A 23,526-nucleotide genomic window follows, 5' to 3' on the forward strand; every position below is an offset into this window, starting at 1 on the left:
TTCCCAAAAATCCACTCATTGTTCAATATTTCATACTCTTACATCTGTAAAACAAACATTAAATCTATATCATTTTTTACTCATTCATCTATGCCTTCTATTATCTAATTCCTCAAGAGCAGAGAGGTCTACTCTAAAACAGCTTTTACCACACAGGCACTTTTCCTATTGTAGTGATTAAAATTAATGAAATATTTGATTCTTCACTTTTGCCTCAAAATCCTACAGGGCTCCCTTTAATCTATATCCAATATATTTATGAAATGTCTAATTTGTTAAGCAGTCTTTTAAGTAGTGATTATTAATTACCAGACACAGCATGTAAGAATATGCATAGGTTGGTGACATTTTTAAAAAGATTAATCATTTATTTCTTTGTTTGTTTGTTTGTTTATTTATTTGCATGGGGGCGGGTGAGGGGCAAAGGGAGAGGGAGAGAGAGAATCCCATGCAGACTCCTTGCCAAGCATGGAGTCAGGCACAGGGCTCAATCCCATAACCCTGAGATCATGTTATGAACTGAAATCAAGAGTCTGATGCCTAATTGACTAAGCCACCCAGGCACCTCAGTTAGAGACATTTTTTCATGAGATTTTTTCTTCTGTTTATAAAAGTAAAATTGTTCACAGTGAAGCTTTGTATTATACCAAAAAATATATATAATAAAGTATATAACATGTTTTTCCTTTTCATGTGTTGAGAATCTTAAGTGTACGCATTGCTTAGAGTCTACTTTTCTTATTTTATTATATTGTGTATATTTTCTAATGTCATTAGGTGTTTACAAATAGAGAAGCAACTTTTTTTCCTTTTTCAGATTTATTTGAGAGAGAGTGTGTGTCAGGGTAAGGGGGTGGTTGAAGGGCAAAGGGAGAGAGAAACCTAAGTGGACTCTGTGCTGAGCATGGAACCCCACATGAGGTTCAATCTCACAATCCTGAGGATCAACCTGAGCTGAAACCAAGCATTAGTCACTTAACCAACTACACCACCCAAATGTCCCAAAAAACAACTTTCAGTGTATTGCCTCAGAAGAAGAAGAATTAATTACACCTTGGAATTTAGCAGGAAATGTTTATATCTTACCAAAAGTCCTAGGACTTTCTGTTGAATGGATGACTCAGTTGGGAAAGACTATAAAAAGAAAGAGAAACCTATAACTACCTAAAGAATCAAATATGGTAAGTGAATACTTAAATCAATCAAGCAATGGCAAAACTATAGGCTAAATTCCCATTCTAACCTCTAGAACCCGCATGAAGAGTTCTAACCCTTGGTTTTCAATAAAATGTCTGCAAGTGGTTGGAGATTCATCTGTGAGGTTCCAAAGTGCACTCAAAGTAAACTTCAAAGTGGTGTCCACTGAATTTTGATTGGTTTTTTGCTTCACTATTTGAAGAAGTTGCTGAAAGAAGGAAAATAAAATGAATTTCTCATCATGAAACTCTTATTATAATTAGTAGGGATAATGATGTCATGAGGATTGGTCTCATGGCTTAAAACATTTCCTATAAAGGTTATTTTAAGTACAAGAAACAGCTTCTTAGATTAGATTTTTCCTTCAACAAGAAAAAAGTAAGGGATCTTCAGAAATATTTTAGCACTCTGATGATACCTATAATCTAATACCGTGTAAATAAAATAAAAAGCAAAATGATTAAATCTTAGGAAAACTATCTTACCCCATCAGTCAAAACATATATTCAGTTCAGATCCTGGGATAAAAAAAAATTAGAGGGGCAGAAGAGGAAAGGAAACTAACATTTATTAAGTATCAGTAAAATATATCCTATATTATAGTATTGTTATGTCCATTTTGGGGAAGAGGAAACTGTGAGAAATATTAAGTAATTTGATCCTAGTCAACTTAGTAAGAGAAAATAAGAATTGGAAGAACTACTTCTAATTCCAAGTTTTCCTTAAGAAAAAAAGGAATGGACAAGTTACATACAAATAGTAAGAGAATTAAAGTCTATATTGAATTTGAAAAGACAATAGCTTTGAAATTCCATTTGTAAATTATTTCTATCATAGCCTTAACCTGAGAAATTTAAGTTTCAAAGATAAATGTTTTGAGACCTAGATAAGGCAACCATAATTCCATTTTTAGATTATAATTTGGGGGGTAAAAGGAAGTTCTGCTCAAACAGATATAAGAAAACATCAATGATCACTATTACATAAAGTTACACACAATTCAGGAAAAAAATTTTAAGAAATGAAAACATTTAGGTACAATTCTTTAACTCAATAGCACAGTGGCTAGGAGTGTGGCACTAGAATCTGCATCTGCGTAACCTTGTTTGCCAATTTAATCCTTTGTTTCCTCATCTGTAAATTGTGAGTGAAAAGAGATTAAAAAAGCTAGTGATCATCATAATCACTACTACTACAGCTGCTACTAATTCCTGCTTAAACTAAATTTTCCCCAAAACCATATAAGTGGACTTAAAATCTTCCTTAAAATCTTTGAATATATCTCCAACCAAAATTACTAAAACAACATATAGAGCAATAAAAAGCTATATTTAAGATTAAAATGTCATCCCTGAAAATAGTAAAAAATAAAATCAGTATCCCTTTTCTATTTATCTAACATATTTTGTGCTAAGCACTTAGCATATATTACTTCAATTAATTTTTTTTTTAAATAAGCTCTATGTCCAGTGTAGGGCTTGAACTCACGACCAGGAGATCAAGAGTCACATACTCTACTGACTGAGCTAGCCAGGTGCCTCCCCTTCAGTTAATTTTCTTTTCCTTTTCATTTAATCTTCTATAAGGACTGTATAAGGTAGTTTATCACCCCTAAGTAAATTTATGTGACTGCCCAAGCTAGTAAGTGATAGAATTGGGAATAAATCCAGACACACTGGCTCCACAATTCCTACTCTTTCCATTATACCACCATATCCTTCTCCTCTCTTTACATTACTCTGTTCATTCATATTGCTATTATTATACTTATTAGACTGTATTACAACCAACTACATAGCTATTCTCTCTAGTACTTCTTATAGACAGAAATTATAGATATAATTCAATGTGAATCCTAACATCTAATAAGGTGGTGGGTACCTGATAAGTACTCTACACATAATTATCAAAGAAATGATCTTCTCATTACAGACATAATATATAAATCATAGAAAAAGGGAGCCTTTTGGGGCACCTGTCTGGCTCAGTTGGTGGAGCATGTGACTTTTTGATCTCAGGGTTGTGGGCTCAAGCCCCATGGTGGGTGTAGAGATTACTTAAAAATAACATTTAAAAAGAAAAAAGAGAGAGTCTTTCATTTGACTTTTCCATCTATCATTATTGTTCAAACACTTCATGCCAGGATTTAGCAAGAAACTCTGAAGTAGATTTTTTTTTTAACTCCAGTCCTCCCTTGTTTAGATTTATTCTCTTTAAAGCTTTTTAACTTTTCACTGTTCATTGTATCATCTCCTTAACTGTAAGCAAATAAAATAATTTGTCAGTTATTTAAATCATCTTTCTCCCCAAAGCATCTAGAGCGATTTTATGCCTACAACAGTCTCTACATTTTCTTCACAAATAACAAAATAACAGAATTTTAGGTCTAGATAGGATCTTAAGGCTTATTTAGGCTCAGTGGTTCACATAATTTGATAAGTACACAAACTGAGGTTACAGTTAGATCCTAGGTCATCTGACTCCTACTTCAGAGCTCTTTCCATCTCAGTTAAGGAATAAAGTTGCCTCTACAAAAATAAACGAAGATAATGTTTTGAAATATAAAATGTCAGAAGATACACAATACTGCCTGAAAACAATGAAAATGAAAACTGTCTAGTGGTCTGCACAGAAGATAATAGACTTACCCTGACAATGAAGAGCTCAGCACCAAGCTGTGCAGTTTGTTCTGTAGAAAGCTGAAAGCAAGCAAAAGACAAAGTAAATGTCCAAGAACTCACTAGCGTGACTTTAATACCATTCACTGTAACAGACTCCAAAGGTCAAACTAAAATCTCTGATCAACATGGAATTCTGCAATATTGAATGGAGCTTGAATAAACAGGCTGGCAAAAAGGCTTACTAACTTTTCCTGCACATAGATTTTGAGGAAAATAGTAATTGTTAACAGGAAATAGGTGCCTATAGAAAATTGTTCAATAATAGGAGTTCAGGTACCTTGGCAGCCAAGATGGAAATGATAGCAACTGCCATCCTTTGCATGTTTTGATCTTCATGGTTGCAGAGCCACTGCATGACAAGCTTGGCTGCTTCAAACCTGAAAATACACAAAGGGTTTCATGAATGGATTCTGGAGGTACAGGCAGTTTCATAGCTCTAGCTGGGAACTGATGCTACAATTTAAGTAGGTAAAAAGAAAGTGGAAACTCCTCTTAACCAATAAAGAATAACAATTATACTTGAGTGTTTTGGAGACGGTGCCTCACTGTTAATTCTGACATTTTGTAAAGCAACAAGATTTTGGGAAATATGATTAAAACTATCTGGCATTTATCTTCTAGAATTTTAACATATTTCTATTCTATAGTAATTTCTATATTGTATTATTTTCTGGATCCCTATAGTACCTATCACAATAGAAATATTCATTTATTCATTCAGATTTATTGAGTCCCTGCTTTGTGCCAGATAGTGTTCCAGTACAGCTTAGTATGGAAGACAGATAATAAATCTAACAAGTAAGTAATATATGTGGTATATGCTATAGAGAAAAAAAATTAAGCAGGTAAAGAGAGGATATGAAATGTTGAGTTAAAAAAAAAAGAAATGTTGAGTTTTAGGTAATGTGACTAGGCAATGCCTCACTGAAACTTCTGAGAAGTAAGAGAGCTGGCCATGTGGCTATCTAGGGAAAAGCATTCTAAGCAGAGGGTTAGAGACATAAGAGACCCTGAATTGGGAGTATGCCTGAAGCTTCTGAGAAATAGCATGGAAGCCAGTGAGAACCAGAGCAGAGGGAACAAGAGTAGTACTAAGAGATGAGGTCAGAGGTAAAAGTGAAGCCAGGTCATAGAGTCTTTGTAAAGAATTAGCTTTTACTTGGAGACAGAAAGCCATAGAAATATTCTGAGCAGATATATGGCATGAACTGACTTATGTTTTTAATAGGATTATTCTATTAGCTGTGTTTAAAATAAACTTGAAGAGGGCAAAGAAAGAAGCAAAGAGAGCAGTTCAGAGGCTACCACAGTAATTTAGGAGAGAAATCACTTTTAGTCTAGTCCAAGTGGTAGAAATGGAAATGAAGAGAAATGGTTGAAATTCATGATATATTTTGAAGACAGCTGGATTTGTCAAAGGACTGAATGCGGTGTATGAGATAAGGAGAGAAATCAGGATGACACCAAGGAATGTATCTGATTGTCTTATCCATAATTTCATCTTTCAAGACTTGGCTCAAATATCACTTCCTCTGAGAAGCTTTCCTTGACAAGTTTATCACTGCTTTCTCACTGCTCCTTAGCATTTTTATGTAACTCTGTCAGACAGCTGTAATTATCTGTAGCCCCACCTGAATCCCCCATTGGCCCATGAGTTCCTTGAGGTAAAGGACCATATCCTATTCAGCACTCATACCAAGAACCCAATACAGAGCTTTATACATGGATGATATTAATATATGTTGGCTGAATTAGAGAAATATAAATTACTCCTCTGCAAATTTCCTCAAATTTACTATTACCTCCTTTCTAGTCTCAAAGCCACCTCAGATTCTTTTACAATAGATTCCTAAGGAGCCATTCTGCCTCCACTGTTTTCCCTTCAATTTGTGCCCACACAGTGGTAATATATAAATCTGTCAGAGAATTTAGGTAGGATTTCATTCCTGAAATCACAGTATTTTTGGACTCTAACAATGGGCCGGTACTTTCAAACTTTTTTCCTGCCTACCCTGTGCTTACTGCAAAATGGATTGCCCACAATTATGATTAAGATAGTCTGACTGTTAAGAGCACGGATTCTGAAGCTCCTTGTATTTTGGGGTTTGAATTCTCGTTCTACCTAATGTTGTTGATAATAATAAAATACATTATTTTATCACAGGAAGCAATGCAGGAAAGTCCTTAAGAATATCACACACTCTGGAGACAGCCCAGTTTTAAATATCACTTCTACCACTTACTAACTTTGGGAACCTGGGGCAATTTCCTTAATCTCTCTGAACTTCAATTTTCTCATCTGTAAAATATAAGATCTATTCAATAGGATTGTTGTGAGGATTAAGTAATATTACACATAAAACTTAATACAGAACTTAGCACATACCAAGATTTTGATGAAGGCTTTTTTTTTCTAGTATTATTAACTTCCTCTGTGCCTATAATGGTGCAGTTCCTATAACATAAAACACTTCAACCAGCCCTCATCTTCAGAGCAACACAGCAGGGATGTAAAAAGTAGAGGTTCTAAAGTCATTCTGGATTTAAATCTAAACTTGGTACTTCCTATCTTATCACCTGGAGAATTACTAAACCTCTCTGTGTCTCTGTTTCTTCATCTATAAAATGAAGACTACAAGAGTAACAATTTCACAGGACTGTTGTATGGACTGAATAAGCATATATAAAACACTTAGCACAGTGCTTGGCAATAGGAAGTGCTTTATACAGGTTAGTTGTAATCTTTATTATCTCAAATGCCGTCACTAACATGAAATCTTTAATGATCACCAATCAGATGAAATCTTTCCCTCCTCGTTTGGGGGCCCAATGCATTGTGTCATCCTCTTCTATGAAAAATTCTGTCTTCTGTCATACTCATTTTTCATTCATTCATCCATCAAACATCCACTTAAGCACTAGAGACAAAGAGATTAACCAATCACAGTCTCTGACCACAAAAAAGCTCAAGTCTAGCAGAGTGTATTGGCTATATCAGAGGTAAGTAAACCACAGCCTACATATAGTGATTTTATAGCTGTGGGGCCAGCTGCCTCTCTTCTAAAGTTTTACTGGAACATAGTAAAACCATTTGTTTATATAAACTTCATCTACTGTTTTGGAGGTACAATGGCAGAGTTAAGTAGTTGCAACAGAGACTCTATGGCTAATAAGCCCAAAATATTATTAGTTAACCCTTTAAAAAGTTTGTCAACCCCTAGATTAGTCGACAAGTTTCTTTAGGAGAGTGACTATGTCTTTCCTACATACAATTTCATGTAACCAGTACAGATGCTCAGTATTTATAAAATAAAATTCGTAACCTGCATGAGATATATGTAGTTATATTTTTATCCAAACTATTTATTTCAAATAGTAAATAGTAAACGAAACACTTCATTCCTCAGCTGTGTCAGGTAACAGTGTACTGTTACCCAAATAAATCACAGTAAAATTGCTGCTTGAGAAATACACTTTTCATTAAGTCATTTTTTTAATACCATCATTAAAAATTACATTTAAACTAGTAAGATGACAAAAATCCCTTTTAGCTCTCAAATCACATCTTAGACAAGGGAAGAACACTTTATACTTACTTGAATCCAGCTATATAGCCTCCCTTAACCTCCATTTAAAATTTTTCTTCTATAATTCAGTATCAAATAACAGTAATAGTAAGAGGTATGATACAGAGAAATGACGCTGGACCTAGAACTAGAAGACTTGAGTCTTTCTAGCCTTGTAGTTCCTAGACACAAAACTGTGGGCACTGACATTGACTCTCTATGCCTCAGTTTCTTTAGCCTACAATAGTGTGTGGATATTCTAAAAACTGTAATATAAATTTTTAGGCAAAGGGCTATGAAAACAGGGGTCAATCTGCTATCAGGAATGTCAAAGCACTAAATTAAAGAAAATAGTCAGTATTCTAAGGTAATGCAGAATCCCACCCACTTGATTAATTGTGGACGTGAGACACCAAAAATATGCCAACTGGTAAGAAATGGCCCAAGACACAGTTCTATTTTGCCCCATTTTAAGTTCTAGGGCTATCACTTGCCTGTTGAATGGAACATCTTGAAGGATCCGGTCACTGCAAAGTGAAAGGAGGCAATTCTTCTGCAACTAAAGAACCAAAAGGAGAAAAAAAAATCCTGAATAAAATACTGTTTTGTGGGTTTTATTGTTTTTGGTTTTTTTTTAAGATTTTATTTACTTATTCATGAGAGACACACACGGGGTGGTGGGAGGTGCACAGAGACACAGGCAGAGGGAGAAGCAGGTTCCACACAGGGAGCCTGATGTGGGACTCGATCCTAGGACTCCAGGATCACGTCCCGGACCAAAGGCAGGCTCTAAACCGCTGTTTAAAGGCTACCCTGTTTTGGTATTTTTTAACTAGGGGGTAGCCTTTTATAAAAAAAGGAAGATCAGTGATGAAACACCAATAATTTCTTACATATTTTGCTCTGCCTACCTACTACTGAAAGATTGACTTCTACTGGACCCATATAAGTTTACTTGCACATATTCTTTGTCTTTTCTATTTGATGAGACAGGATAATAAATAAAATATCAGCTTATCTCCTTCCCTTCTGGTGGTCTTTGGGTGGGTCCTGCTTTGTCCTCTATCCACCTGTCATGGTCTCAGGGTCCTGGGATCAAGCCCCCTGTCGGCTGCACTCTCAGCTGGGAGTCTACTTGAGGTTCTCTCTCTCTCTCTCCCTCTGCCCCTTCCCCCATTTGTACAGGTACATGCTCACTCTCTCTCTCTCAAATAAATAAATCTTTAGGGACACCTGGATGGCTCAGCAGTTGAGCATCTGCCTTCAGCTCAGGGCGTGATCCCAGGTCCAGGGATCGAGGAGCCTGTTTCTTCATCTGCCTCTATCTCTGCCTCTCTATGTGTGTCTCTCATGAATAAATAAATAAATAAATAAAAGATTTAAAATAAAAATAAAAATTAAAATTAAAATTAAAAAATTATCTTTTTAAAAACCAACCAAAAAAAAAAAAAAATAAAAGCTTAAAGTTCATCCAGTTTGGCAAACTACCCTCAAGAGGGAAGCTGGCTTTAATGATCCACTCATCAATCTAGATTGCCATTTTCAGTTGGTTTTTGACCTCTATTTTTTATTAATTTGCCAATTGGCTGCTAAGTTTTAAGAATTAAAAATATAATTTGGGGGATCCCTGGGTGGTTCAGCAGTTTAGCGCCTGCCTTCAGCCCTCAGGGCGCCTCAGGGCGTAATCCTGAGGTCCTGGAATCGAGTACCGCATCAGGCTTCCCTGTGTGGAGCCTGCTTCTCCCTCTGCCTGTGTCTCTGCCTTTCTCTCTCTCTCTCTCTCTCTCTCTCTCTCTCTGTCTCTCATGAATAAATAAATAAAATATTTTTAAAAATAAAAATATAATTCAAGCAGCATTTTTAGTTTTCATCCTGAGGATAGAACAGGTTATGTAGTACCATACAACTAGAAGTAGAAAATCCACGTCTTGCTCATTTCTGTATTCCAGTACTCGATAGTGCCTGACCCAGAAAAGATGTGCTATGGCTATTTGCTGAAAGTACCACAACCTCAAGATTGAGGTGGAAGATGAGTTTTTTTATGGTCTGCACTATTTCCCACCAACAATTGGATTTAAATACTTTTAGGCAGGAAGTATATTCTTTACTTTTCTACTTATCTGTTTTCCTATACTCAGTCATACCATAAAATTATTACTTTACAACCTGCAAAGGCATTTGAATTTCCAGCCTTGGTCTACTAAATTGAACTATAATGGAGGATGGGACAGGATGGGTAGGGGACACTAAAAGGACTATGTGAATAGGAATCCCCACATGCTTACCTGCTGGTGATTGGGAAAATGTTCCATGGCTTTGAGCAGCAAATGGGTCACATCAGCCAGGAGTCGGACAGGCATTCCTGCAGCAAGATCCTGTTTAGTTAAGTTAAACACACAGGCACTTGCAGCAAGTTGTACTGGCAAATTCATAGGGTGGTTTCTCATCCCAGTAACCACAAGCTGGAAAAAAAATTAGTTCTCTTTACTCACATTATTAATACAAGATAACAGGGTGGTTAAGTCACTTCTGGCTCTGCCACTAACTTACTGTTATTTAACCTCAAAGATCTTTAGGTACACAATTTGTAAAATAAAAGATAAAACTATTTCTTGGGAGTATTGTGCACACTAAATGAGGCATCAAATACAATACAGTCCTACTACATTCACTGGTTTCAAATGTGTATTAGGATTATCTTGGGGGATTATTAAACATGCAAATTCCTGTACCTCATCCAGTCCTACTGAATCTAAATTTCTCAGAGTGGGATTCACAAATATGCTTTTAAAAATAAATAATATTCCAGGACCACATTCTGATAAACACGGCCCTAAGCAATCAACAAAAATTAAGAATCTTCCTTTCCTGCTCTTCAAAAGCTATCTTGGTTAAAAGATTTTAATTGGGAAATATCATGAATTAATTATGAAAGCACAGGTGGGTCATAAGCAGCATGGGAAGGTACCTTATGGAATTCCAATATTATACTTCTTTTAAAAGTCTATATGGAAGCAATAGAATGCAGCACCATGATTCCAGTCCTAATACTTCCATTTTCTACTGTAAATGGTGAAAAAAAAAAAATCACAGTGGTCACTGGTTTTAGGTAAATATGAAGTGGAACGCATTTATATTGCTTACTGAGACTACTATAAAACGTTAATAACACTATACAACTATCTTCTCTCTCGTTTAGGGTTAACAACTGAAATCATACATCATCAATCTCATTATCAAAAAAAAAGCAGAAGACTAAATTCAAATTTTCACTGATTTTCTTCACAAAGCCATCATGTGTATCTAGGGAAATAATTTCAAATTTTTCATATCCAGTTTCTTACTCTTACCTTTAAAATTTCTGGCTTTGTTTTTTCCATCACATGAGTCAGGCTAAAAAGGTGAAATAGAGCTTCCCGGACGAAGAATGCCCGTTCACTGTACCGCTTCAATGCTTCTGCAATTTGAGTTTCATTGGCTTCTCCAGACACCTTTGAACACAGCCAGAAGATTAGCTTTTAGGATTTCTTCTGCCTTCTAACTTTCTCTTTCTCTATATGTATAGATGGCATCCAGAATAGCTATGTAAGGCTTGAAACAAATGGGAATGATTACTTTTTCAACCCACCCAGAATAGTCATCCTATCAAGGTATACATATGCTAAAGAGATGTATGTTAGATAGGCTTAGACTCTGCTATAAGCTTGTGAGTAACATTTTCACATTTTCACCTAAAGAAAATCTTTTTTTTTTTTTACCTAAAGAAAATCTTAAGATATTTCACACTATAAAGCCTTACCACATGATTAGGCTCTCATCTGTCTCAAGGTAACTCCTTAATTTCCCTTAACTCATATTAAAGCTACATTGGCCTTTTTTTCCTGATCTTTCAATAAACCAAGCTCTTTCCCAGCAAAAGGCCATTGTATGTTTGTTTTTAAAGGCCGTTATATGTAACAACCCTCTCTGACTGAAACCTTCCTCTCTCTGACTAATCTCTACTCATTCTTCCCAATTCAAATGAAATGACACTTCTTTAGAGAAGCCTTCTCTCTCTGACCCACCAATCTAAATCAGGTCCCCCTGAAACTTCTCCTTCATAACCATTATCATAATCCCCCCCCTCACTCAACTGACCCACTCACCACTGTACCAGAACAATTAGCAATATCTGGGTTCAGAATAATCACTCATTAAATATTCATCAAATAACTGTTAATTAATTCCCCCAGATTTATCTAGCTCCCATCCAGCATCAAGATTCTGTTCAAGGGGATCCCTGGATGGCGCAGCGGTTTGGCGCCTGCCTTTGGCCCAGGGCGCGATCCTGGAGAACCGGGATCGAATCCCACGTCGGGCTCCCGGTGCATGGAGCCTGCTTCTCCCTCTGCCTGTGTCTCTGCCTCTCTCTCTCTCTGTGACTATCACAAATAAATAAATAAATACCTTAAAAAAAAAAAAAAAAAAAAGATTCTGTTCAGGGACACCAGGCTGTTCAGGTAGAGTATGACTCTTGATCTCAGTTTTGAATTTTAAGCCCCACATTGGGTGTAGTGTTTAGAAGAAAGAAAAGAAAAAAAGAAAAAAAAAAGAAAAGAAAAGAAAAGAAGAAAGAAAGAAGAGAAAAGAAGAAATTCTGTTCAAAATTAGGTCTATCAGGCAGCCGGGTGGCTCAGTGGTTTAGTGCTGCCTTCAGCCCAGGACGTGATCCTGGAGACCCAGAATGGAGTCGCACATCAGGCTCCCTGCGTGGAGCCTGCTTCTCCCTCTGCCTGTGTCTCTGCCTCTCTCTCTCTCTCTCTGTGTATGTGTCTCTCATGAATAAACAAACAAAATCTTTTTAAAAAAATTAGGTCTAAGGAATGTCCCATTTCACAGATTCATACATTTATCTTAAAATTGTGGTTCACATAGTACTGAGTAACCAAATGTACATAATGGAGAGTGACTTTCCGTAAATGTAATCCAACTAGAAAGTGAAAAATAAATTACTAGAATATCACCACTGATCTCTAATGAATTAATGGAACTAGTGTCAACAACCACTAACATCACAGAATAAAAAAAACAACCATACATTATGTACTTCCTTACTGAAAGAGCACAATACCTAAGAGAGCTGCCAAAGTGATCAAATATGAGTCTCAATTAAGCCTCCAAATCTAGCTACTAATTTGCAGAAAATACAAAGACACAGAAATATGAATCATGAGTATACAATCAGGAATATCCAGGGGGTGGGGATCCTTGCGCGGCTCAGAGGTTTAGCGCCTGCCTTCGGCCCAGGGCATGATCCTGGAGTCCCAGGATCAAATCCTCTATCAGGCTCCCTGCATGGAGCCTGCTTCTCCCTCTGCCTGTGTCTCTGTCTCTCTCTCTCTGTGTCTCTCATGAATAAATAAATAAAATCTCTAAAAAAAAAAAAAAAAAAAAAAAGGAATATCCAGGGGCTGGCTCAGTTGGGAAAGCATGCGATTCTTGATCTCAGGGTTCTAAGTTCAAACTCCTCACTGGGTGTAGAGATTACTTTAAATAATAATAATAATAATAATAAAGAATATCCAGACTGAGACAAAGTCTACAAGTCAAAAATGCTGGAATTTTTTTTAAGATTTTATTTATTTATTCATGAGAGACAGAGAGAGAGAGAGAGAGAGAGAGAAAGGCAGAGACACAGGCAGAGGGAGAAGCAGGCTCCCTGCAGTGAGCCTGATGTGGGACTCGATTCCAGGACCCCAAGGTCACACCCTGAGCCAAAGGCAGGCGCTCAACTGCTGAGCCATCCAGGAGTCCTGGGCTGGATTCTTTAATAGACAAATTATAAGGAAAAGAAGGAATGGAAAGGGAATCTGTAAATTAAAGGATATTCAAAAGACATACAATTTTGAAAAATAAGCAAGATTAACTAAATAAATGCCTAGAGATAAACAGACGGGTCATAAATCTATTTAAAAAGCAAGACATGATTATTATTAATATCAGGACAGAAGTACTTTTGTGGAAGAGAGAGCTGTGATCAAGATGGGGCATGTGGAAGAACTTTAGGGCAGCTGAACATTCTATTTATTAACCTGAGTAATGGCCTCAAATGTGTTCATCTTATTTGCCAATTCTTTTTTTGAGGCGGGAGGTAAGGGACAGAGGGAGAAGGAAAATCTTAAGCAGGCTTCATGCTGGATGTGGGCCCCACGCCATGGGGGCTCAATCTCAAACCCTGAGATCATGACCTGAGCAGAAAAAATCAAGTCAGATGCTTAACTGACTGTACCACCTAAGTGTATCTTTATTTGTACTTTTTTTTTAAAGATTTTATTTATTTATTCATTCATAGAGATGCAGAGAGAGAGAGGGAGGCAGAGACACAGGCAGAGGGAGAAGCAGGCTCCATGCAGGGAGCCCGACGTGGGACTCGATCCCGGGTCTCCAGGATCACGCCCTGGGCTACAGGCGGCGCTAAACTGCTGCACCACCGGGGCTGCCCTTTATTTGTACTTCTTAAGCTACACATTTGTTGTTTATGATCTTAGCAATTGTCTTATTTATAAGAAGGTTAAAAATGCAAAAACAACAACAAAAGAAACCTGTCATTCAGAGATATAACCTCTAAATTGGAAGACTCAGACTACAGTACAGATGTGTGCCAACTGACACAAGAGCACATATTAAGTAAGCATATGTAAGATTGTAGAAATAACAATGGAAGTTTCTTTTTTAAAAAGAAATATATTTTTAAACAATCTGTGACCATTCTTCTGTTTCTCCTCACTCAAATAGCTAACACACGTCACCCTTGTAACAACTGCAGAAGCTGACTGAGTGGGGTAAATGAAGCTGGTACTGGGTGTACGGCTGTTCAAGGACCAGGTCAATGTACTACGAAGACAACTCAGTGCCCAGCGAAGTCAGCCCTGAAATGCTATGCCCTCAGGCAGACACCCACATCCTAGCCTAGACAATAATCATTGTTATGTTCACACACCAACTACTAACTGGGTGCTGCCTGGCTGTGAGAAAAATAACTAGCGGTCACTTGAACTGCAAAGCATCTTCTCTCCCTGAGGGCAGAACAATGGATGCTTCTTGACAAATGCCTTTTAAACTATGTGAAATAGGGGCACCTAGGTGGCTCAATCAGTTAAGCATCTGACTCTTGGTTTTGGCTCAGGTCATGATCTCAGGGTCATGAGATGGAGCTCTAAGTGGGACTCCTTGCTCAGCACAGTCTGCTAAAGAGTCTTTCCTCCTCATTCCCCCTCTGCTCCTCTACCTGCTCATGCTCTAATATAAATAAATAAATAAATAAATAAAATATTTTAAAACAAAAACCTATGTGAAATATACATACATACATATTGGTCTTGATTATGTATTCACATTGTAAGCATATTATTATTATTGAATAATAAAAATTTCCCAAGTGTTCAGTTCTTTTTGAATTATCCTGAACTTTTTCTTAGATTTTCTTATATTTGTAAAGACACTGAAATATTATGTGAAATAAAAAAGATTGTAAGAGGGAAAATGTTTAACAATGATCTCTGTAAGCCTTCATTTACCTATATTTGGTTGATTCAACTGCTTTATAATATCTATATAAAATACAGTCTCAAGTTATCTTTGAATATAAAATTAAAGAAGTTTTGTTACTGGAATGTTAATTACTCTAAACAAATTTCATTGCATATATGTTTTATTCAGTGATCAATACTTCTCTAGCCAGTTATAAACCCTCACATCAAGTAGTCTGGCTCCACAGGACACCTGGGTGGCTCAGCGGTCGAGCATCTGCCTTCAGCCCAGGGCGTGATCCTGGAGTCCCGGGATCGAGTTTTAGGCCACACTAAGGAACTCTGGAAAGAGAGACACTGTGACTCCCCAGTATTCTCCCTCTGCCTGTGTCTCTGTCTCTCGGTGTGTCTCTCATGAATAAATAAATACAATCTTAAAAAAAAAAAAAAGTAGTCTGCCTCCTCAAATTACAAGTATCTTCATTTCAACCAATTTTATATGCTAGATGTTTAAAAAAAAAACAACAACAACAAAACAAGTACCTGCATGTACTACTTACTGCAAACAATTTAAAACAGAGATGGGGCACCTGTGTGGCCCAGTCAGTTAAATATCCAATTCATGGTTTTGATTTAGGTCATGATCTTGGGGTCATGAAATCGAGTCCTGTGTCGAGCTCCATGCTCAGCACAGAGTCTGCTTAAGATTATTTCCCTCTTCTTTTGCCCCCTCCCCTACTCGCCCTCTAAAACAAATAAATAAAAGAGAAAATTCCATAACCACTAAATTAAGCCTTGTTAATATTTAATATACTGAGTAAAACTGAAACACTGGGAAGTCACAGTGTCTCTCTTTCTGAATTCCTTAGTGTGGCCTAAAATACCAAGGCATATAAAACCAAAAACCCATCCTCAAGTACTTTTTTTTTTTTTAAGATTTACTTATTTATTTATTGAGGAGGGGGTGACGCAGAGAGAGATGGAAAGAAACCCAAGTGGACTCTGCACTGACCGCACAGCCAGATTTGGAGGCTGGGGGTGGGAAGGGGGTTGATTTCATGACCCTGAGATCACAACCTGAGCCAAAACCAAGACTCTGACACTTAACTGCCACTCAAGTGCCTCCTCAACTAATTAAAAGCATTACAATACTAAGACAATCATTTCAGACAAGTTTTTCAACAATTTTGCTAAACTGGATGATTTTTAAAAAGGAGATGTGGAAATCTCAGCTCTCCTCCCTTAACGTGACTATTTTTCATTCTCAAATCAGTTGTTAAATGATTTAAAAGGAACATCGATTTTTGTATATAGTTGAACAGGGAAAGTTCCAATGATCTCTTTTTAAGTTTAAGTTTTGTTTTTTTAGTAATCTCTACACCCAATGTGGAGCTCAACTCACAACCCTAAGATCAAGAGTTACATGTTCTTCCAACTGAGTCAGTCAGGTGCCCCGAACGATCTTCTTTAAAAAAAAAAAAAATTTTTTTTAAACAATGATTCTCAACATTGGCTGAATATTGTAATCACCTAAGGAGATTTAAAAAATACTGATGACTGAGTCCCACCTCCCCGTGGTTCTGATTTAATTGTTCAAGCTCCACATGTGATTTAACTAAAAAATTTTCCCAAGGGTGTGTGGCTGCCTCAGTTGGTAGAGCATGTAACTCTTTTTTTGGTGGGAGGTGGGGAGGAGAGAGAATGGGAGAGGAGGGAGGGGGCAGAGAAAGAATCCTATGTCCAGTGGGAAACCCCATATGAGGCTCCATCCTACAACCTGGAGACCATGACCTCAGCTGAAATCAAAAGTCGGAGGCTTAACCTTCTGAGCCACCCAGGTGCCCCTAGAGCATGTGACTCTTGATCCGGGCATTGTGAGTTTGAGCTTCACAGTGGGTGTAGAGTTAACCTAAAAATAAAATCTTGGGATCCCTGGGTGGCGCAGCGGTTTGGCGCCTGCCTTTGGCCCAGGGCGCGATTCTGGAGACCCGGGATCGAATCCCACATCGAGCTCCCGGTGCATGGAGCCTGCTTCTCCCTCTGCCTATGTCTCTGCCTCTCTCTCTCTCTCTCTGTGACTATCATAAATAAATAAAAAATTAAAATAAAATAAAATCTTAAAAATAAATAAATAAGTAAATAAATATAGATAGATAAATATTTCCCCTTGCTTAATCAAGATATAATTGACATATGACATTATGTAAGGTTAAGATGTACAACATGACGATTTGATACATGTATATGTTGCAAAATGACTACCATGATAAGGTTGGTTAACCTGTCATCTCACATAATTACACCCTAGGTGATTTTAATTGTAGTCTAGGTTGAGAATCACTACTTCAATGTTTACAGAGGTAGAAACTAGATAATGATAGCAAATAAAGTCGGTGTTTCATATTGCCAAGACTTCAAACCAGTAACAGTTCCATTTGTGAAATCAAACTTGTTTCACAGAGGCATTGTGGAATACAGATGTCTTACTAGCCTCAATTTTGTAACTTAGGCTAATTCAGTGGAGGGTTTGTTGGCTGTAAGAAGAAATCAGCAAAAACTGTATTGCTTCTGGGATCATACCTATTATAGGATCTTCCCCTTGAAACCATTATTTAGCTTAACATACCAGGGACACATTCCTTTTATCTTTCAGGATGAAGGTCAAGATCACCTCTTCTGGGAAATTCTCCCTCAACTCCCAGCACACAAGGATTTCTTCCCCTTTTAATATTTATAATTCTTTACTACTAGACCAATTTGTTAGGCAGTTAAGTAACATTACAATTTACATTTTTATACTTTCTTCATCAACAAGCCCTATGCTAAAAAAACTGTCTTGTTCAATAACAAGTTGTTAAGTAAGGTCTGGACACTTCTTTTTGCCCTGCACCTGGCTTATGCGACCCTCAAGCCTGGCGCTGGTATCTACTTTTCCAGCCCCATCTCACTGCTCTGTGACTTCCTACGGTTGAGCTCTAGCTACAGTGCCCTTTCTTTCAGTTCCTTGGATATGCCATGTTCCTTCCTACCACACATATTTTTGTATATATTATCCTCTCTGCCTGGAATGTTCTCTACCAAGCTACTCACCCTTAAGATCTCCACTCATTCATCAATTCTTCAGAGAAGCCTTAAGTCTATTAAACATTCTCATATATAATATTGTGTATCTTCTAGATTGTTAGCACAATACAGTTTAAAGCATATATATACAGGTATGTATCTATAATATTCATAAATATATATGTATGTGATGTATATTTAAATGTATTATATGTATATACATATTTAAAGCACGTACACTATTGGCACATGGCATTTGATTGATTGACCCTCTCTAAATTACAGGCTCCATGAGGACAAAATCATGCATGTTTGGTCTCACTATCAAATCCCTGTGCCCAGCACACAGTGCCCAATGCACACTCTCACTTGATAAAATATTAAATAATAAAAAAGAGTAATTCAAAATCATTTTCTACATTCTATTTTTTAAGGTCTAAGTTTACAAATAACCTAAGAACTGAGATGTTTATATTTACAACTAACCTTTTCTTCTCCTTTTTTGAGTCAGTCATGATTACTCAAAAAAAGATACCATGTGGGTCACAATATCTACTTCTAGGCCATCCCTGACTCTGCTCATGGCAGGATCAAAGGATGCGTCTGCTCAAGCAGTGTAGGTAGTAGGGGGAAAAATGGGGCTCTGGAATTAGATGTAAACCCAAATGTTCGCTCTTATTAACTGTAAATTGTCAAATTTCTTTTTAAAGATTTTATTTATTTATTCATGAGAGCCAGAGAGAGAGAGAGAGACAGAAAGAGAGAGGCAGAGACACAGGTGGAGGGAGAAGCAGGCTTCTCAAAGGGAGCCTGATCTGGGACTCAATCCCAGGACCCTGGGATCACGCCCTGAGCCAAAGGCAGATGCTCAACCACTGAGTCACCCAGGCGTCCTGTAGATCATCAAATTTCTGAGTCTATGTTTTTCATCTATAAAATGGGGGCTACTACGACCCAGCAATTGCACTGCTGGGGATTTACCCCAAAGATACAGATGCAATGAAACGCCTGAACACCTGCACCCCAATGTTTATAGCAGCAATGTTCACAAGAGCCAAACTGGAAGGAGCCTCAGTGTTCATAGAAAGATGAATGGATAAAGAAGATGTGGTTTATGTATACAATGGAATATTACTCAGCCATTAGAAATGACAAATACCCACCATTTGCTTCAACGTGGATGGAACTGGAGGGTATTATGCTGAGTGAAATAAGTCAGTCGGAGAAGGACAAGCATCATATGTTCTCATTCATTTGGGGAATATAAATAATAGTGAAAGGGAATAGAAGGGAAGGGAGAAATGGGTAGGAAATATCAGAAAGAGAGACAGAACATAAAGACTCCTAACTCTGGGAAACGAACTAGGGATGATGGAAGAGGAGGAGGGCGGGGGGTGGGGGTGAATGGGTGATGGGCACTGAGGGGGGCACTTGACAGGATAAGCACTGGGCACTATTCTGTATGTTGGCAAATTGAACACCAATAAAAAATAAATTTATTATAAAAAAAAAAAGAAACGACAAATACCCACCATTTGCTTCAACGTGGATGGAACTGGAGGGTATTGTGCTGAGTGAAATAAGTCAGTTGGAGAAAGACAAACATTTTATGGTCTCATTCATTTGGGGAATATAAAAAATAGTGAAAGGGAATAAAGGGGAAAGGAGAAAAAATGAGTGGGAAATATCAGAAAGGGAGACAGAACACGAGAGACTCCTAACTCTGGGAAACAAACTAGGGGTGGTGGAAGGGGAGGAGGGCAGGGGATGGGGGTGAATGGATGACAGGCACTGAGGGGGGCACTTGATGGGATGAGCACTGGGTGTTATTCTATATCTTGGCAAATTGAACACCAATAAAAAATAAATTTATTATATAAAAAAAAAAAGAAACGACAAATACCCACCATTTGCTTCGACGTGGATGGAACTGGAGGGTATTATGCTGAGTGAAACAGGTCAGTTGGAGAAAGACAAACATTTTATGGTCTCATTCATTTGGGGAATATAAAAAATAGTGAAAGGGAATAAAGGGGAAAGGAGAAAAAATGAGTGGGAAATATCAGAAAGGGAGACAGAACACGAGAGACTCCTAACTCTGGGAAACAAACTAGGGGTGGTGGAAGGGGAGGAGGGCAGAGGGTGGGGGTGAATGGATGACGGGCACTGAGGGGGGCACTTGATGGGATGAGCACTGGGTGTTATTCTGTATGTTGGCAAATTGAACACCAATAAAAAATAAATTTACAAAAAATAAAAATAAAAAATAAAATGGGGGCTAATATCTATCAATGTAAAGCATTTAGAGTATAGTGTATATTAGGAAAATACTAGTTTTTCCTTAAACTTGTCGTAATTCTATCCTTTAAGATCTGACTCAGGTACCACCTTTTCCATCAAGCCCCAAATTCTCTAGCTAGAAGAAATTTCTCCTACTCTCTTACAGCAATTACACTGATCTTTGGCTTTATACTTATTTATGACTGTATCATCATCACTCCTATCAGACTAAGCTGCTTGGAGGCAGATCCTGTATCTTTTTCATCTTTGAATCCCAAGTACCAAGCAGATGAATTTAAACCATTAAGCATGGAAAACCTTAAGAAAAGCAAAATTACATCATTTTTACAGAAAAGATCTCCTTGGAGAACTTGACTTCTCAATATATATCAATTCAACAAGGTGTATCTGATCCATTAGAAATGGCATGTTTCAGTTGTTCAAAATATCGAAATATTACCATCATGAGAACTATCATTTATCCAGGGCCTACTAAACGACCTGTACTTTACACATACAATTAATCTTTAAAAGAATTCCATGCAATAGAATATGTTTTATAAATAAAGAAATGGAAATCCAAAAAGTGACATCATATCTTGGTCTGGGTCATGAAGCAGGTAAGCCAGGATTTTAATTGGGACTCTCTGACTCTAAAGAAGGTTTTTTCCACAATACAATGCCATCTTTCACAGACATGTGCCATATGTTGTTAGACATGCAGCTTAATGTAGCTTTATGCACCTAAGATGTTGGTCAGCCTGATATAATAATACATTTTTAAAGTCTAACCTTTAAATGTCCTTCGCCAGTGAGGATTTCAGAGTAACCTGCATCAGTGGCCAGCAAACCTACAAACTGCATGCTGGGCCGTTGTTGTATAAAGGCTTCAACAGCTTTATCTGTCACATGCTTTCTCCCAGAAACATCTAGGGAGACGAGGTTGGGTAGGATGTCCTTTTGTTCTAGTAAGCGAAGAGCTATGTCTGATGTAAACTGTTTATCATCTGAAATATCAAGATGATTCAGATGTTTTAGTTCCCGAACAACATCCAGTATTTGGGTAGTTGTCATTTTTAAACATTTCAAGTGGTGCATGGTTAGAGACTTGAGTCGGTCTTTGCAGGCCAGCAAAGCTGTGATGTCAGTGATCGAGGTGTTAGAAATATCCAGGCTCTCTAATCTTGGCAATGAGGCAACTTCAGCCAGGTCTTCATTATAAAAGAGAACATTGGTGATGCTTAATGCTCGAAGGCCAGAAAGCCGGCTGAAGCACCGCTCATAAGGATCTTCGAGGGAGAGAGTTAATGAGTTCAGCACTAGGCACTGGAGATTTTGCTGGATCCATTTGTTACTGCCAAGCCCACTGATGATGTCTGTAATTGTGATGTCTGCATTCACACCTGTAGCATCAAGTTCCACTAACTTGTGATGGCAGAAGGCTTTCCGGAAAGCAACAGCAGAGATCTTGGCTTTGCGAATACAAGCACGCTTTAAGCGCATCTGGTTGCCCCTGAAAATACCTACAGTTCCATCATTCAGTAGACCTGGAAAAAAATACAAGCAGCACTTTAATTTCAAAAAATGATTAAAGAATAGCTAAAATTCCAGCATACTTTACATTTTCAGCACATCCATATAACAATACTTCATTTAATATACATAACGATTCCATGAGGTTAGAATATTATTATCTACAAATTTTAGATGAATAAACTGGGACTCAGAAAAGTGGCTTTCCAAGATCACAGAGCTCGCAAGTGACAGTACAGATATTCACTAACATCTAGTTCCACTTGCCTTCCTGGACATGCAGACAACTACATTTCCCAGCCTACCCTTGGAGTTAGATGGGGCCATATGCCTAGTTCTGACCAACGGCCTATAGATTAAGGCACCTGAGAGTCAGTGCATGATTTCCTATGCTATCTTTTCCTGCTATGACAAATAAAGAGTCTTCAAGTTCTAGACAGTACAGATTTCTGAGAGTAGAGCCTCCATCAGCTTGGATCCAAGAGTGACTGGAGCAGAACCCTCCATGGACTTGCAGCATTTATGTACCATGAGCTAGGTATAAACATACTTTGTGTTAAGCTATTGAATCTGGGGATTACACTCTGGAAAACTGTGTAGAGGTTCCTCAAAGAGTTAAAAATAGACCTGCCCTACAACCCAGCAATTGCACTGCTGGGGATTTAGCCCAAAGATACAGATGCAATGAAACGCCAGGACACCTGCACCCCGATGTTTCTAGCAGCAATGTCCACAATAGCCAAACTGTGGAAGGAGCCTCGGTGTCCATCGAAAGATGAATGCATAAAGAAGATGTGGTCTATGTATACAATGGAGTATTACTCAGCCCTTAGAAACGGCAAATACCCACCATTTGCTTCGAGGTGGATGGAACTGGAGGGTATTATGCTGAGTGAAATAAGTCAATCGGAGAAGGACAAAGATTTTATGGTCTCATTCATTTGGGGAATATAAAAAAATAGTGAAAGGGAATAAAGGGGAAAGGAGAAAAGAATGAGTGGGAAATATCAGAAAGGGAGACAGAACATGAAAGACTCCTAACTCTGGGAAATGAACTAAAGGTGGTAGAAGGGGAGGTGGGTGGGGGTAGGGGTGACTGGGTGACAGGCACTGAGGTGGGCACTTGATGGGATGAGCACTGGGTGTTATTCTATATGTTGGCAAATTGAACACCAATAAAAAGTAAATTTATTAAAAATTAATTAATTAATTAATTTTTAAAAAGAGAGAAGAAAAGATCAGCTAGGGGCATTGGGACCCAAAAAATGATGCAGTGAAGTTTCTGAGTTTTTCTTGCTCCATATAACTCAGACTTAAAGTGAAAAAGTTGGTAACCCAGAAATGCTGACATAGACCAAAAACCCCCACAAAAAACGAACAAAAAAATACCTCCAAAAAAACCTCCTCGTTCTAGCTAAAGAATCAAGAAGGAAGCAGTTTAGCAAAACAGAAAACATCTAGACAAGAACTACTTTACTTCAGCAAACACCACAGAAAAGATTGTGTTCTCATCTTCCCCCACACCAGCAAATGCCAAGAGGGGAGCCCAGACTTTTACCCTTGCTAGTTGTAACTAGTTGCTCCAATCTCCCCTTAGGGAGGTGTTAGAGAAGGCTGAGTAGGGAGCCAGGACTTTCATCTCTGGTGGGTGGTAAGAACCACTCTCCCCTGTACTGTCAACAGATACAATGTGGGGGA

The 23,526-nt window shown here is 37.8% G+C and overlaps 1 protein-coding gene across 3 annotated transcripts in view; it reads right to left on the bottom strand.

The window, feature by feature from the left end:
• The window catches only part of ZYG11B (zyg-11 family member B, cell cycle regulator), an 86,992-nt gene that overhangs the window by 25,515 nt on the left and 37,951 nt on the right, over window positions 1–23,526 (bottom strand). For all 3 annotated transcript variants that reach the window (XM_038557996.1, XM_038557995.1, XM_038557997.1), the window contains exons 3-10: window positions 21,088–21,842; window positions 10,795–10,935; window positions 9,730–9,906; window positions 7,939–8,003; window positions 4,156–4,255; window positions 3,846–3,896; window positions 1,244–1,405; window positions 1,087–1,134 (exon numbers count right to left, since the gene is read on the bottom strand). In XM_038557996.1, coding sequence (XP_038413924.1) covers window positions 1,087–1,134; window positions 1,244–1,405; window positions 3,846–3,896; window positions 4,156–4,255; window positions 7,939–8,003; window positions 9,730–9,906; window positions 10,795–10,935; window positions 21,088–21,842 — 1,499 coding nt within the window. The remainder of the gene's footprint in view (window positions 1–1,086; window positions 1,135–1,243; window positions 1,406–3,845; window positions 3,897–4,155; window positions 4,256–7,938; window positions 8,004–9,729; window positions 9,907–10,794; window positions 10,936–21,087; window positions 21,843–23,526) is intronic.

Source organism: Canis lupus, chromosome 15, assembly GCF_011100685.1.
Source record: "Canis lupus familiaris isolate Mischka breed German Shepherd chromosome 15, alternate assembly UU_Cfam_GSD_1.0, whole genome shotgun sequence".
Taxonomy (NCBI): Eukaryota; Metazoa; Chordata; class Mammalia; order Carnivora; family Canidae; genus Canis; species Canis lupus.